The 17,747-nt window shown below is 36.2% G+C and overlaps 2 protein-coding genes across 2 annotated transcripts; both read right to left on the reverse strand.

Annotated features, from left to right (window-relative positions):
* Positions 1-315: 315 nt before the first annotated feature.
* On the reverse strand, positions 316-2,156 carry LOC111471970 (RING-H2 finger protein ATL7-like). The gene is made up of 3 exons (XM_023117654.1): positions 1,457-2,156; positions 1,292-1,374; positions 316-965 (listed from the first exon to the last, which is right to left on the reverse strand). The coding sequence occupies exons 1-3, from the start codon at positions 1,694-1,696 to the stop codon at positions 695-697; spliced, it is 594 nt and encodes a 197-aa protein (XP_022973422.1). The 5' UTR covers positions 1,697-2,156; the 3' UTR covers positions 316-694.
* A 13,816-nt stretch (positions 2,157-15,972) lies between these two features.
* Positions 15,973-17,182, reverse strand: LOC111471943 (probable carboxylesterase 18). The gene has a single exon (XM_023117622.1). The coding sequence runs from the start codon at positions 17,118-17,120 to the stop codon at positions 16,092-16,094; it is 1,029 nt and encodes a 342-aa protein (XP_022973390.1). The 5' UTR covers positions 17,121-17,182; the 3' UTR covers positions 15,973-16,091.
* Between the last annotated feature and the right edge of the window lie 565 nt (positions 17,183-17,747).

Here is a 17,747-nt window from a genome sequence, read left to right on the forward strand (position 1 = left end):
TCACACGAGCGTTATATACTTCTTAAAGAGGTCAGCTAGATGTTTAACCATTGTTCTAAATGGACTCTATGTATGCTAATCTAAACCTGAAGTCAAATGGATAACATTATGATAATATGAACTTCTAAGTCAAAAAGTCTCCATCAGTTAATGGGCGGGCAGTAAGGCAAAGACAAGCCCATTATTTAATCTGTTGATATCTTAAAAGATATATATTAGCCACACCAACAAGGAAACTTCTTCTCCAAAAATAATAACTTAAAAAAAATATCTTTCTGTAGTGACAAAGACAGTTCCAAACAACACCAAGACAAATAGTCAAATAAAACCTTATCACAATCTGGAAATTATTTATATATATGTTATGACTACATAGATTACATGTCTGGTCTTGTAGGGTCTGTTCTGCCAGGTTGGTCCCAATGAGCTCAAAAACAAAGAATTGATTTAACCATTCTGCTAAATGGTGTTGCTAAGAAAGAACAAGAGCTTCCTGCTCTGTTTGGATATGGAACAAAGTACTGTGAAGTTGTGATGGTCCTAAAAAGAGGGTCAATGGCATTGATAATTTGCAATCGAACAGCTATTTATGTACCAAGTTTTCCCTCGGGTCGTCTCCTCTCGATGAATTATCCAATGATGCATCCCTTTTTACTGCAGCAATGAATGATTCTTCCCCCTCTCCAATGTAGTCTTACACCGGAGATGTTGTATGTTGACAAGCTTGATTACTGTCTGGAGGAGTTGCTTCTTCGTGTTGCTGTTCATTCAATGACTCGAGTCCCATATCGATCTGAACATGTGGCGTTTGAGGCAACGGAGAAAGGACAGAGTGGCGACAGAGCGGGCAAGTAGTGTGGTTGGATAGCCAATGATCAATGCATTCAAGGTGAAATACGTGCCCACATGATGGTATCTTCTGAAGCTTATCTTCTGTTTTGTATTCCCCTAAACAGACTGAACATCTACAGCAACACACAAACACACAAACAATATCCCTTTAATTATCATCAACACCTAACTCTCTTCATTATTCCAAACTCAAACAGCACATTTTCATAATCTTGTGATTTTCAAATTTTCCTTTGAAAGCAGATCAACTAGACGACACGAAAACTAAACGAATCAACGATCAATTTAGAAAGTGAAGTGATACTATTCATTTAAAAAGAAACTAGTGCAGGTTCCCTTGCTCTTCAATTCATTCTAAGTTCACAAACAAGACATCAGAAGAATAAGGACAACAAACAACCAGAATACAGAAACCAGACATAAGAAAAAAGCCACTCACTGTGTGTCAGTGACAAAGAATGACTCATTGTACACAATAATGGGAAGCATCTCCCTGAATTCCTTCTTCAACCCAACTTCAGCCTGCTCCAACAACAAGGGAACGATCAAAATCATTAATAATTAAGAACAAAGCAAAGAACATACACAAAAAAAAAGACCATACTGTTGAGATGTCATTGTTGTTGACTGCAGTGGAGGTTCGCATTCGGATGGAGCTCCAATCAGCCCTTCGGCGACGAAGATAAAGGAGATAGAAAAGGAGGAGAATAATGAATGTGACAACAATTGGAATACAGAAAACAAAGAACTGATAGATCTTCATTTCAGATGCAGGCTTTGAAGCTGGACCTGGCCCAGAAGCAACTGAATAGCCTTTTGATGGATCCAAATGGTCGTAAGCCATGTTCACAAAAAATAAAGGCCCAATGTGCTAGATCTCACAAACCCAGAAATAATTTACAGATTTGGAAAAAACCCAGAAGCCAGAACAGAAAATTTCAGCTATATTATCGATAATCAGCAATACCCAGATCCAGAAAAACAAAAAGAAACCCGAATAAAATGTGCTCAACAGCGAAATCAAGAGATCATAGCAAGAAAAATGGAGGCATTAGCAAATCTGGACGAATTTAAGGATTTCAACGAGGGAAATTACAAATTAGATGAACCCAAATAAGAACAAAATCAGTAGAAGAAGTAGAACAGAGTGAGGAAAATAAAGAAACGAGAAATGAGTATGCGGCGAAGGGGCAGTGTTGGGTTTGAACGGCCGCAAAGATGTAAAGGGCGAAATGGGGAAGGAAGTTAGGTGGAAAGAGCAAAAGGATTTGGAATGCAAAAAGGAGAAGGCTAACAAAGGCTTATAAGTATAGGATTTTGTATAATATTATAATGAAAATGAAGGGGTTGAAGATAAACATCATTTCTTTCTCCTTTTAATACTAAACCAAATAATATCCGACATGGGTTGAATATCTTTTTGGGAGTCTTGCTAAATGGAACATTGAAATGGTTTTAAATATTTTCAATGGAAGAATTTGTCATTTTCTTTGAGCAAATGACAACAAAAATGGAATATCTAATCGCAATAAGAACTTGCTTCGTTGGACTTTCTTCAATGAACAACACATTCATAGCTAACAGTTCATTTAAATTCATTTCCTTAGTTCAACGGCATGGTTTGTGCTTAATTAGCCTTTCAGTTTGGCCTTTGAATGAGAACGAGATCTTTGGGTATATGCTTTTAATCGTCTATAAGTGCCGCATGCCTTATGCTGAAAGATAATAATATGTATTTTTGGACATTTTAATAATAATAAAAAAAAAAACCTTTTTTTCCTAATATATGACGTACAACATTGTCATCTCGGTTCTGAACAACACAACTCATGCATCGTGATGTCGTCCCATGTCTCGGGACACATCGACCATCTTGACTTGCTCGAACACATCTGTTGGGAACTGGCCCATATGTCGATCATCTCATTGGGACATCCCGAACATTCATCCATTTGGATTCTCTCGAGCATCAGACTCACAAGTGTCCTACTAAACTATTTACGACATACGTTTCAAATAGCGGGTGCATAATTCAACCTCTGACACGTGGGTTGGAGCGCAATATCGGCACACACGTGTCGTTCAGTACTGTCCTTGAAAAACTCATTTCAAAGGAAGTCGTCCTAGACACTCGTCTCGAAATGCTCGCCCTCACTGTGACACACGCATGTGTTACAGAGTAGCTTGCTTGGGCCATATTATATATATATATAATGTATATCTCTGAACTTTTGAATTCCTTCTTTTGAAGCATGGATCATGACGTGAATTGATGAGAGAGAGAGTTATGAAAATATGGTAATTTTTTGTTTTTTTTAACGGAATGACTTTAGAATTTGAAAACATAAAACATATACGATGTGTATATATACACCAAAAATATAGTTATTTAAATTTAAATACAAAACGGAGAACGATACACATAAGGATAATACTGGAACAAAAATGCACAAAAATAACATAGGAGAACTCAAATCTAAGTTGTCTCTATGGTGCTTACTCCAGACTGCTTAGTCCTCGACCTGCATCTAGTCATTACTTGAAAGATAGTAAAGAATTAGAGTGAATATAAAATGTTCCGTAAGTAAGTAGCCTACTTGTAGACTCTTGATCATGTCGATGATGCAATTAAGGAGCATGAATCCTCTCTAAATGTCAACTTCATTTTCCGCCCAATAAATCATGAACCTAAAGCACTCTCTTGGATGGACTGCTAGATCACTTGACTGGTACTAACAACAGTAACCTAGTAATATCCATGTCTAGGATTCAAAATATGGATTTAATTCCGACGTTTTCCTACATAGTATCTCATGCCCAAGATTTGGATTAAGATTTGAAATCAAGATTTGGCATTTAGGTCCTAACATTTCCTTGCCTCCCTTGTAATATGGTCATAAGTTGGCATCATGTTATTCACAGTAGGATATTCCACTACTTGAGGTGAGGAATACATGAGATCGTGGTGCATCGAGTAGCTAGTAGGTCTAGGATGACTTAGGACACATACTAGATAAGGTTGAGTTTACTTCATGGAGTGGTATTTAAATATTTGGGCATTGTATTAAGCTTATTGTCAGTAAATCAACGTGCTTGGCTTGGTTAGACCATTATAGCTAATTCATAGGTGTTAAGTTTATAGTTCACGCTCTAAGGATACAACCTAGACTTCACATAAATCATATTTACTCTATTTCAAAACGTGCATATCATTCTCATACCCAAAAATGTCAAAATCATTCAAATCATCACAAATAGTTACAACATAAAATTTCATGTAATTTGGAGTTCATTTGACTCATAAAACGTAGTAGAATGTCTAATAGGGAGATTTTTGTTATTTTTACGGTTATCGATGGTTTACTAAACATGCTCCTATTCCCTTTAAGTTCATCCTATATCATGAATTTAGAGTATAAATTCATATTTTAAAAATACAACTACCCTATGCTTGTGTCATAGTCTCAAATTGCGATGTTGTCACCAACTGCACCGGGATACCTTGTATTTACTTGAAATAGAAGTAGCACGTGGCTTGAGTATTTTAAGAAATACTCAGTAAGTGACCCCCTATCGGAGTTAAATGCAAACACATGCATATCATGAGTGGGACCTATTATATTAAATTTATCAATTTGCATGTCAATCATATCATATATCATTCATGTTGCACATATGTCATATCCTAATATTTTCATGTCGTTGCACGTAACAATTCACATCATGCACATATCATATCATATCATATACTGTAACAGTCACATAACATAACTCGAGCATGCCTTCAACATATCATATCATAATATATCAATTTACCGCATACATCATAAAATTCGCGTAACATCTCATATACATATCATTTCATAACAGTTTGCATATACGTCATATGACACATGCGAAGCCACAGACACGTATCATCATTCAGTACACAATTATAACTAAACTACGGTAGAGTCACTTACTTGGTTGGCCTTGGCCGAAGCTACTCTAACCCCTTAACATTAGCTTAGCTTAACACTGATCTCTAAATTTTAATTCTACGAAGCAGTTCAACAATCATAAATTAAAATTATACTATAGAAATTGGCATAAAATAATTTAAACTTACTCGGGTTAAAAAAAAAAAAAACGTTATTAAATAATTTGAAAAGTTGAAGGGCGTTGGAAACTAAAGGGTCAAATTAGAAGGTAGAAAAATAAAGAAAGAAGAGGATAGTATGCGGCGAAGGGGCAGAGTTCTAAAGGGCCAAATATGGAAGGAACATAAAGAACATTAAGGCATTGAAGATAAACATTGTTTATTTATTTATTTATTTATTTATTTATTTATTTATTTATTTATTTATTTATTTTCCTTCTTTGATTATTATTAAATCAATATTATGTGATATTGTTGACTATGTTTTTCAGGGTCTTCCTAAATGAAATGTGGAAATGGTTTTAATATTTAGAATGGACCAATTCTTTAGCCATTAATTAAATATCTAATCCAAACATCAACTTAGCTGCCTTCTCTCTCCTCCTTCAAATCTTATTATATTTTCTAATAATCCATCCAATGAGTTTACAAATCTTATATACCATAGTCGGCTCGTTTAAATTTAGTCCCACGACACCTATATAGATTGTGTTAGGTTGGCGAAATCTTTTAGGCTAATTCGAAATTGAAACCCAAACCAGTCTTTTCGAGTTAGATTGGGTTCTTGAGTTGTTATATTAAAACTAAGATATCATAAAACGTTAAACATTGTTATTTTTCATAGTAATCTTAAAAGTAGAGTAAGGCTAAGTTGTAACCCTATTTCGGTTAGTTGGGTTGACCTAATAAACAAATGTCATATGTGAATACCCAAACTTTTTGGTTTCCTAAAATTCAACTCAATCGAACTTTTATGGTTTAGGTTGAGTAATTGGATCGAAACGGTGTTAAAATTAAAATTTAATAAAGGAGATTGGATATTGAATAAGTTATTAAATACGCTTCAAAGGTTTAGTACTTGTTAAGATACACCCTCGATAATTTAAAATGAAACGTGTATTATTATGGAGGTATTTTTTTAATAGGAAAAAAAGAGAGGGAAGCAACAAAACATTATACCTACTGGCAAATTATATTAATTTCCAGAGTTTTAAGCATGGTTTATGCAATAAAGCCTTTGCAATTTGACATTTGAAAGGCATAGGGAAGAAGATAATGAGATCTTTGGGTATATGCTTTCAATACTCAAAAATCTTTTGTTTTTTTCCTTTTCTTTTGTTTTCTCTATTGGGTTGAATATTGCAATGTGGCATGTCCATATATAGAAAGATAATGATTTATATATGGAGGACCTTGTTATTAAAATAAAGATTAGAAGATAATTTTGACTTACAATTCCACCTAATTTTGTCCCGAAAACAACACGACCTTTCCAACGTTTGCTACGTGTTTTTGTCGTTCTAAAATGTGCTAATTAAAATACCCAATCCCTAGTTTTCTTCGAAGTTTTTGTTGTAATTTGTCTGGAAGATGTATTGTCATAATTTTCACATAATCATGATCCATATTCTTATTTATTTTGGTTCATAACCTTTTTTATTCATATTCTCATTTGATATATGAATCATCTTGATTCATGTACGAAAATTAGTATTGCTATGTCTATATAAATACTTGTTTAGCATTGTTTTGAGGCAATTTGGAGGAACTTTGTAAGACAGACTTTATAGTGTGAGGTGTGATAGATATACTTTGTAAACACTTTGGTTATAGTGATTGGCTACTATCCGTGGATGTAGGGGAACTTCTTCTCTCCGAACCAAGTAAATCTTTGTGTCTCTCTTCTTTTAATTTCTATTTGTCGGTATGTGAGTGCGATCGATCTTGCTTTTGCTTCCTTTTATTCTATAAGATATAGTTCGGAGACGAACGAAAGCAAAACCCAATAGATATGCAACATCCAAATAAACGAGGGATAATGAGAATAATCGTAAGAATACATTGTTACCTCATCTATTGAATTGGAGTGAGATAGGTTATTTGGGAGTAATTTGTAAAGTGGGTTGTTTGAAGTGAAAGGCAGGCAACTTTAGAAAAACACCACACCACGTAACATCCTTAAACGCACAACCAGACAGAGGATGGTTGCTTGGAGACTTATGTCCATTGTTTTGTCATGAGAAGCTAACCTCGTAAATTGAGTTGTTGTTTAACTGTGGGCGGAGTATTGGTAGTTTACTTCATTCCATTCCACCTCTCCAATGCTATTCTATGGGCGCCCACATACGTAAATTTTGTGTTTCTCTATCTTGAAAGTTCGGAATTTCAAAATTTTATTGAGAATTTTAAAGACCGACTCTCAATAGGGTGTAAAAGAGGAAAATGGTCCTTTCGACTCCCTTTCCTAATGAAGGGTGTGTGAAGGGCCGAAATTAGATTTTAACGAGGAAAAAAAGGAAAAGGAAGAGATATAATTACGGTTTGAGAGAAAAATTTAAAACAGATAACCGTTCGAGAGCTCTTGGTCCTCTTGGTCTAACAAAACCTTCTCCAAACCTTTTGAAGATCTAGTTTGGACACTTGAACCATTCATAACCATATTGAATCGAGGAAGAATGAGAGATAAGGTTTGAATTTTTTTCATCATCGATTTTTTTTAGACATGAGAGATTTAAGAGGAATTGCATTCTCAAATTTTGATACGATGTTCTTGGAAGAATTTCACACAACTTCCGTGAAAAAAGTTAAAGTAGAATCATACTAGAAAGCGGAGTTTCGACGGCCAATTTTGGACTTGCTTATTTCTCAATGATGACGGAATGAGATTGATACAAAATAAGCTATATTAATCATGTCATATAGATGATTTAGATTTAAGAAGGTTTTATTGTCTTTTTTTAAGAGGTAGAGAATTCTCTTTAAATTATAACTCATAATTAGTTAGTGGTCACTATGGTATTGATGACCATGAAAGTTACACATTTTCAATTAACCATAAGATATTATAAGGTTTATTTTCGAAGCTATAAATAGTGATTCATGTTATTAGAATTGAAAAGAATAGAGTTTCTATTTTAGGTTGGTTGAAAGTTAAGCTTTATTTTGTAAATTATTGTGTTTAGAACTATTAGTCATTTAAGTGGTATTGATCAAACCTCTTGTGGAATGATTCGAATCATGAGTTTTCTTTACTCTTGATCTTGAACATCAATATAATCCGTTCCAAAACATTCTCTTGGATTAATTGTATATCAGAGATGAAAATATTTTATGCGAAAGATGGATTAACTCTACAACTTTAAATAGGAAACAAACATATCTGGTCAATTTAGATGAGAATGCTATGTGTGTTAAGTAATACTTGTAGGGATCGCTAGGACCTACTAGCATGCGACTCTATCTTGCCTTAGGTGGTTAGAATATGCATGATTAGAACTCATAATGATCAATTTAGATGAGAATGTTATCAGTATTATGAAAAATTACCGAAATGCCCTGAGGATGAGAATTAAGGTGCATGCCTATTTTTAATGTTTTCCGTTATATTAGAAATGAGGATGGGATGTTGTGATATGTACTTCGGGTGATTGATGGATGTGATCTCCCTTTTGAGTTTGCATGAATGTTTATAGATTATGTTTTATATACTTTAGGTGATCGATAGAAATATCTCCCTAACAAATCATGCATGAATGAACCAAATTAAGATTTTAGTGTTACAACAAGAACCATTTCCACATTGACCTAGTTTAGTACGTTTCATGTAAACTAAACACCCTAGAATCGTAAATAGTGATTAAAGGTTTAGACATGAGTGCACTTAGGGAATTGGATTAGCCCGAATGACTTGAAAATGCGAGATAAGACCAAAATCACCTAGACACTGTAAGATGATGGATTTCTGGTCTGCCTATCAACAAACCCTTTATCAAGATGATGGATTTGAGGTTGAATTGGACTTTGATAATAGATTCAGGTCGATAGAAGAACCATTAGTAACTTCAACTTAAGCCACCAAGGTCAACCAACTGAATGGATCCATTATTCTTTTGGTAGGAAGAATTGCTTTATGTGTATGACACGTGCTCAATGGTCCCTACACATATCATACATGTGGTATACTTTGATATGTGATGTTATGTATATTCTGATATATGATATGCCAAATAATATTATAATATAATCAAAATGACATGCTATATAACGATAAGTTATGTTATGTTATGACATGTCAGGATATGTTATGTTATGCTATGATATGTCATGATATGTTTTGAAATAAGAAAATCTATGATACACAAATTCTCTATGTCATGTCATGTATGAAATAATGTCTAAGAATTATGTATGCACAATTACTAGATTTAATATGTCACGAAAGAAGGGAGATTGAATTGCCAACAAAAATCTAATTAATTGAATACGTGAAAATAAGATTTTATTATTACATGACGGGTAAAATATTGGATAAAAGAAAAAAAATCTGATACTAAATTAATTTCTTATATCCATAACGAAAAAGAAATCTCAGATAGGATTTTAAGGTAATAATATATCAAAATCTCTCAATCTAACATTTTTTTTTTGTTTACTTTTGTGCTTATATCGTGGGTTGAGGAGAGAGAATGAGATTGGGAAGAGAGGTTAGTGGAGAGAGGTCGGTAAGTTTTTTTTGTTATTATTATTTTTTTTTAAGTAATTCTTTATATTTATTTATTTATTTATTTGGGCTATTATTACATCTTACCCGTGTTTCAGAAAATAAATTCATATCTTCTTGCTGAAATCATCAACGAAGGTGACATAGAACTCCTCCATTGTCAGACCTTAGACATTTGATCTTCAAGGCAATCTTATTTTCAACTTCAACTTTCTACTTATTGAAGGTGGCAAACACATCTGACTTGTGTTTCATGAAATAAATTCATAACTTCCTACTGAAATCATCAATGATGGTGACGTAAAACTTTGATATGCGAAGTAATGGAATTGGGGATGGTCCTCAAACATGTGTATGGACTATTTCTAACTGAACTCTTCAACTTTCTAACATCCTTGTGAAGCTAACTCGTTTCTGTTTGCTCATAAAACACTTCTCACAATGACTCATATCAACAAATTTCAGACCTTCCAAAACTCTTTTCGCACCAAACATCTTCATTCATTCGACACTCATATGTCCAAGTCTATTATGTCATAGACTTGAATTTGAAGCACTCTCAGCAACAACAGTCATGTTCATACACCCTATGGTGTATAAGGTTCCAGATATTGTGTCACATTTTATCACCATAGTACCCTTCACAATCTTCCACGAACTCTTCCTAAATTCTGTTGCATTACTTGTGCTATCTAACTAATCAATAGAGATCAGGTTCTTCTTGAGACTGAAATATATCTGATATTCTTTAATGTTCACTTATTTTCTGCTGGAGTTTTTATGCAGACATCCCCCTTTCCTTAAATCTCCAAGACTTTGTTGTCGGCAAGATACGCCTTCTTAAAATTTTCAGACTTGAAATTTCGGAACAACTTTTTATTTGGAGACGAATGAATAGATGCACCTGAATCCAAAATCCAGGATTTAATCGGACTGTCCACACTAAGGATTAGAGCATCCCCAATGTCTTCTGCTAAATTTATTGAATCATCATCATCTTCTGATTTGTGATCCTGCTTCCTCTTTGGTCTTGTACAATCGGTCGAAAAGTGACTTTTTTCTCCACAATTCCAACACGTTACGTTTGGCCTGTTTGGATAGTTTTCACAGTTCTTTGATTTTGGTCGCCCTTGTTTAGCCCCTTCGATTTACTTATTCCCTTTTCATCAACACTTAGAACACCACCAGATGAATCTCCAATTTCTCGTTTGCAAATACTATAGTTGTGACCTACATCTCAAATTTCATCGAACTTCAGCTTCTCAAATCCTCGAGAACTGTTGATCGCGGCAACAACAATATCTCACAACTCGGGTAAAGATGACATCAAAATCAGTGCCTTAATTTCATGTTTGAAATTTTTGAAATTAATTTCCACAAAACTCAGTTGGCTTACAATCATATTGAATTCAATTATATGATCCGCAACAGATCCACCTTTAGACATTTGTAGATTGAACAACCTCCGCATCAAATACACCTTGTTCATAGCTGACGGTTTTTCGTACATATTTGAAAATGCCTTCAATATGTTTGATGTCGTCTTCTCCATGATGATGTTGAACGACACGTTTCTGGACAACGTCAACTGATCAACCCTAAGGTCTGACGATCCTTGAGATTCCACTACTCCTAGTCATGGTATCTGGCTTCACCACCAATAGGGTCGTAAAGATCTTTCTGGTACGGATAATCTTCAATTTGCATCTTCTAGAAACTAAAATTGGATTCATCGAACTTCTCAATTGCAATATTTGAACTTTACATCTTCATAGATCGTGGTGAATTTCGCCTAGCTCTAATACTAGTTGTTAGGATCGCACAACAACGCATACGCTCGATCAAGATGAACACAAAGAAATAGGGGAGATAAAGTGCAGAGAGAAATATTGGCTAAAGGTTATATTGATAACTTCGTATAACAATAGAGAATGGAGAAAGTACATAGATATATATATGGTTTCAATTTACTAAATATAGCTTTAAAAGATTTAACCACCCATAAAATATCTAACATATTTTTTTTTTATTATAAATAGTTCTCAAGCTCCATATCCCAACAGCGCGATCCCAAAAGATATTGTCTCCAGACTCTAAGGCAATCGATGATGGCGAGTATTTCCTTTTTGGAGGCCGTGTACCTTCTTTCTGCATCATTGAGCTTCCAACTTTCATAGGTGATGGGGTGGACTTATTGGATAAGGACACCGCCAATAGCAAAGTCAGATGCATCTATCTCTATTTCAAAGGGCTCCGAAATGTCTACCAAGCCAAGGACAGGGCCTCTGGTCATGGTTGTCTTCAAATCTTCAAAGGCCTTTTCACATTCATTTTACCCCAACCAAAGGTGGTCTTTCTTTAGGAGTTTTGTTAATGGGGTGGCTCTTCGTGAAAACCCTTCAAAGATCCCTTATAGTAGTTTGTCAATCCAAGAAGGATCGTATATCGAATACTAAAGTGGGAGTTTTTCAATCTTGGATAGCTTTTATCTTATCGTTATCCATGCTGATTTGTCTACATCATGACATGTTCAAGGAAGTTTATGCATGTTTATGTAAAGACACATTTTTCTTTCTTGACATATAACTGATTCTGTCGTAGCTTGACACACACTAGCTTCAGATGCATCTTGTGTTCTTCTAGTGTTGCGCTCTATACAACTATGTCATCGAGGTATACAACGACGAATTAATCCAGATACTCGTGGAAACCCTAGTTTATCAACGCACAAAATGTAGTTGGGGCGTTCATCAGGTCGAAGGGCATTACTAAAAATTTAAAGACCTCATATCTTGTTACGCACGTGGTCTTTGGCCCATCTCCCTCAGCAATGCATACTTTTATAGTACTTGATCGTAAGTCCAACTTTGCGAAGTATTTGGCCCTGTGAAGCTAGTTAAACAGGTCAGATATTATCAGTACGGGGTACTTGTTACGTACAATCGCCTTGTTTTAAGCTCTATCGTCTATACACAGACGTAATGACCCATCCTTCTTCTTTTAAAATAGTACGGGGGGAAACAGAGGGTGCCTTTGCGGGGAAGATGAATCCTGCAGCCAACAACTCATCTAGTTGCTTCCTCAGTTTTGCTAGCTTTGGGGGAGCCATCTAATATGCATTCTTCACTAGAGGGTTAACCCTAGGGAGTTTAATTTCGTGATCAATACCCCTGATAAGGTGGTATTTTTTGTGGCAAGCTCTCTGGCATTATGTCAGCATAACTATCTACGACATCCCTAACTTCACTCAGAATAGTTTCGGCAGTGGTCACATCTTCCATCAAAGGTATAACCATAAATGTGGACTCCTCTCGTGTGAGCCCTCATTTCAATTGCATAGCATAGATGATTCTAAGATTATCTGGTTGTTTGATGCTTGTAGGGATTACTATGGGATTGCGATTGATAATCACTAGGCATTTCGACAATGAAATTGGGATGACTTTGTGTTACAGAAGGAAGTCCATTCCAAGTACCATTTGTCCATTCGAAGTCCATTCGAAGTCATCCATGTGAACAATGACAAGATCCATTTGTCCTAACTAAGCCTCTAATTTCAAGGGACTCTTTTAGAAACTCTGGTAGGGCTTCAGAATTAACAACTTTCATTTTTCCAGTGTCCTTCTCTATGGTGAGTCCCAATCTTCGAACTTCTTGGTCAACAATGAAATTATGAGTCGCGCCTGAGTCTATCAATGTGCTCTTGCTTGGTCCGGAGTTATTGTCGCATCTATGAACATCAACTCCTTCTCCATTACTTTCTTCGGGTCAACCTTCCTTTGAATGGCTAACAGGAACTTAAGCGCACCCATTCTCAGGTTGTCTTGGTCTTTCCTTTTTTCTATTGCTAGCTCGACCCTCGTGTCTTTGCTCTCTTGTATAGACACTTGGAGTGCACTGAGGGACACCCGATGAAAGCATTAGGGCTATTTGTAGGGGTCTTTACACAACAGATACTGTAATGGTGTTGTTGAATAGTTCTTTTGAGGATAGGCTCTTCAAGATGGTCCAACATTAGTATTCTGAGGAGGTCTATCCATTCCCCCATTTGATCGGTCATTGCCTCCATTTGGTCCGTGGGACCTTCATTCCACTGACTCAGTGGCTTATATGATTTGTTCCTGGCGCTGGGTTTGTTTATTCTTTCTTTGGAAACTAGTTTCTGCCCAAAGTCTAGGAGTCTTTTTGCACCAACGATTGTCGTGGCTAAGTATTCAACCTTTTGTTCATATTTTTTTTTTTTTGTATTGGCCCATGGTTGCAATCCGTCTATAAAGTAGAATATTTTGTCTTTTTTCGACATATCCCCGATATCTAGCATCAAAGTTGAGAACTATTTAACGTAGTCCCTTATGCCTTCAGTCTGTCTCAGTTCTCGCAGTTTTCTTTTTTATATGAATTTAACATTTTCGGAAAATAATTGAGTCTACAACTCTTTCTTGAGGTCTTCACATGAGTCGATGGTGCATAACCCATTTTGAATATCGTTCAGTTTCGAATACCACCAAAGTTTTGCATTGTCTACAAGATGTATTGTGGCTACCGTAACTTTTATATCTTCGATGCAGACTCTTTTAGCTTTGAAGTACTATTCTACGTCAAAGATAAAGTTTCCAATTCTTTGGCATCTCGATTCCTTTTAAAGGCTCTTGGATCCAGGAACTTCAATTTGTTAAGTCTTGCATAAGTTTGCCCTGGGGTGAGATTCTCCACGACCCACATTGTCATACTCATTCGGGTGTTCATACAGTTATCTCTCCCTTGATGAAATCAATCGTTGTTTTGAATTCATCAGTTAATTCATTGAACAACTTCATCATGGTCTTTTATAACTTGTCAAGCTCTTTGTCACGTCCTTCCTTGTGTGCGACAGAGTTTTCAGGGCTACCAACAGATCTTGAGCTACTTTTTTGGGTGACTCTTTCTTCTAGCATGACCACCCTAAACATCAGTTCTTTTATCGACACCCATCTAGGTGATTGCCCATTGTATTGATTCTCTCGACTTTTTCATTCAATTTTGTCACTCATCGTTCTAGGAAGCGAGCAGTATTAGGGACTTCTTTGAGGAACAACATTTTTTCCTCTATCAAGGTAAGTCAGTCGGCTTGTGATTTGGGTGTTGATTTTTTCGTTGACATTGTTTCGGTCTCAATGCGTCAAGAAACTAACAAAGCTCTAATACAACTTGTCACAATCACACTTTTCTTGGCACCGAACTTTGCAATTGTGCAACACTCACTTCCAACACCAAGCGAGTCAAGCCAAATTTGAAAACAATGTTATATAACTATAAGTAAAAGACAACACAATGGCTTAAATAACATATAACTTTCCGGGTAAGAAGAATTTGACAACCAGTCACATCCTCCTATAGTATATTTTGAGGTGATTCCCGTCTGGCAGGCCTAAACGTGATTTCACTGAACGCTCATACAAAATCAGGGAGATGAGTTGACAACTAGTCACACCCCCCTATAGTTCATTTTGAGGCGATTTAGGTCTAGCATACCTAGAAATGAATTCGCTAAGAAGACTTACAAACAAAAAATACAATAGTAAGACAATACAACATGAAATTAAAAAAAAAAAAAAAGTTCGATGTGGCATGAGATGCACCCATGAGCAACACACCCTAGACAAGCATGACCTTGACAACACGTACCATTCGCTTGTTTGCTCCTCAAACCCTTGTTGCGTGCATTCGAATCCTTGCGAACATAATTCCTCACAATTTTGGTATGTCGACACAGTCGTCGCTAGTACCCGATGCGTACATCCCCCCACCCCCCACCCACCACCCACCTAACACATACCCACGACTTCGCCTGACGCATTCGTTCCTACCCTATCTATGCGTTTCACGTGCTTTTTTGAGTTTCATGAATTATTTCCCAAATATTTCACTATTTTATGTGTTTCCTAGTTTCTTCCAATGTTTGTATCTTTTTAGATGTAATTCAATTTAACTCAATTGGTTCACCAAAACTAAAGCTTTAATCTAGATTTCCAACAAAAATAGATTTTATTTTATTTCATTGACGACTATGGAGAGAAATAAATGCGTTCAAAGTTCGCTAAAAATTCATAACTCACCATTTTTGAAGTTCAATTGGAACTTCGATTTTTAATGAGTTTCACCTCTGAATTTCTTCACAAAAGGAGTACAAAAACGACTTCCTAAAACATTTTAATCTAATTTCAGATCTAATTCATCAAGAAAAACCATAAAATAAAAAATAATAGATATACAACTTTGATTATTTCATGAAAATAATCATGAAATAAAAAATATACAAATAAAAAGGTAACAACTAAGAACTCCACGTTTATCTTGCATTATATGCAAGATTGTCAATAATACTTTTCATGTAATAAATAACGTTAAATTTTGTAAACATAATAATTGTTAATAATTTTCGTGATACAATAACTTTTAAGATCTTAATATGTTAATTAAATACTGAAAAAAAAATTAAATGGAGATATAATTGAGAGGATCCACCAATATTATAGAACAAAGAGAAAGTAATAATAATAAAAAATAAAATAAAATAGGGATAACGTGCACTGACAGTAATGCGACGACACATGAAATTTATTAAACTACGAGTCCTTTCTTTTTACAGTTTTGCCATTGGGCGGCGATGAAATCCCTCACCGCCTGAATCATGGAGGAATATTCCGGCAGATCGGGGAAGCAAAAGAAGCCATGAATGGCGTTTGGAAGCTCCACCATCTTCACTTCCTTTCCCATTCTCTTCAGCCCCTCATAATACCTCCTCTGCCCATCCTGCAGCAAATCAAACCCTCCCACTAACACCACCGTCGCCGGAAACTTCTCCACTCCCGAAATATCCCTTCCGTTCGGCCCGAAAACATTCGCCGCCGCGTGGTCTCGGTCTGACCCAACTGGCAAAAACGCCTTCCAAAACCAATCCGTAAGTTTCAGACTCAACGGCGGCTGATTGCATAGCCGAATCTCCGACTCTGTTCTTTCCTCTGCCCCGATAAACGGCTGCGTCGCTATAAACCCAATTAATTTCAGTTTCTTGAAAGCGTACTCGCTCGCTCTCACTGCCACGTGGTGCCCCAGATTCCCCCCGGCGCTTTCCCCCAAAATGAAGCTACGCCCCAAATCTGCGCTCGCCGGTAATGTCCCATCATCGATTTCGTCTATGAATTTCAATGCGTCGAATCCGTCGTCGTATTGGCACGGGAATCGGAACTCCGGAGCGAGGCGGTAGTTAACGGAGATCACGACGGCGCGTAGTTGTTTGGCAAATTGGTGAGCGGTGGTGTGGTAAAGAGATGAATCAGCGTAAGAGAAAGCGAAGCCGCCGCCATGGTAATAGAAAATCACCGGCAGGGATTGAACATCGTCGATGGGGGTGAAGATTCGAACCCAGAGGTTGCGGGATTTGTCGATGAGGAGATCGGAAGAGGAGACGCCGTCTATTGGTTTGGAAGAGGGGGGGGTTCTCCGGTCAAGGATTCCGGTGAGCCAACGGTTGATGGTGAAATCGGATCGGCAAAAGGTGTTGGTGGCTATAGTACCGAGACGAAGCATTAGACGGTGCTTCCATGGAAGACGGAGCGTTGAGGTTGGAATTTTAGGGGAAGACGACATTTTGGTTTGTTTTAGGCTATGAGTGTATTTGTGTGTTCTATAGGGAATTCATTCATGTGGGTCCTTCACCTTCAAAATTGATGAATGATCAAAGCTTCATTCAAATTTTCGAGCTCATTTTTGGAGTTTTGGATACTCTCAAACAGAAACTAAGCAAACAGACATAAAAATTTACGTGGTTCGGAGAAAAGCTCATACATCCACATGTGTTAGTCAATCGTTATAATCAAAGTGTTTACATTGTATCTTTCAGATTCTCACACTACAAAGTCTCTCTTACAACTTTATCTTTTAGAAAAATTCAAAATGACTGACTTCACATCTCTTTATATAGCATAATAATACTAATTCTTAGACAAGAATTAAGACAACACTAATACTCAAATATGAATTCAGATGATTCATGTACCAATAGGAAAGAATGTAGCAATAGGAAGATGAACCAAATGAATCTAGATTCATTTGAATGGAGAATATACCAAAAATATTCATGATTCTAAGAGATTCGTGAACAAAATCTTCATAAGTTGATGGCTAATTTGAACAAGAGTATGCCAAAAAAACTTAAATTTAGAAGCGAAAAGGGGAAAGTACAAAGGGTACCACACAACTTCTCTCCTTGTTTAT

The sequence above is a fragment of the Cucurbita maxima genome, unplaced genomic scaffold, assembly GCF_002738345.1.
Source record: "Cucurbita maxima cultivar Rimu unplaced genomic scaffold, Cmax_1.0 Cma_Scf00061, whole genome shotgun sequence".
NCBI classification, from domain to species: Eukaryota; Viridiplantae; Streptophyta; class Magnoliopsida; order Cucurbitales; family Cucurbitaceae; genus Cucurbita; species Cucurbita maxima.

What these genes read in the sequence shown, in the direction of transcription:
- LOC111471970 (XM_023117654.1), bottom strand. Translation starts at nt 1,696, where the DNA reads ATGGCTTACGACCATTTGGATCCATCAAAAGGCTATTCAGTTGCTTCT. An exon ending in ACAACAATGACATCTCAACA is followed by an intron (nt 1,375 to 1,456) that starts GTATGGTCTTTT and finishes TTGTTGGAGCAG; the next exon opens with GCTGAAGTTGGGTTGAAGAA. An exon ending in TTCTTTGTCACTGACACACA is followed by an intron (nt 966 to 1,291) that starts GTGAGTGGCTTT and finishes GTGTTGCTGTAG; the next exon opens with ATGTTCAGTCTGTTTAGGGG.
- LOC111471943 (XM_023117622.1), bottom strand. Translation starts at nt 17,120, where the DNA reads ATGTCGTCTTCCCCTAAAATTCCAACCTCAACGCTCCGTCTTCCATGG.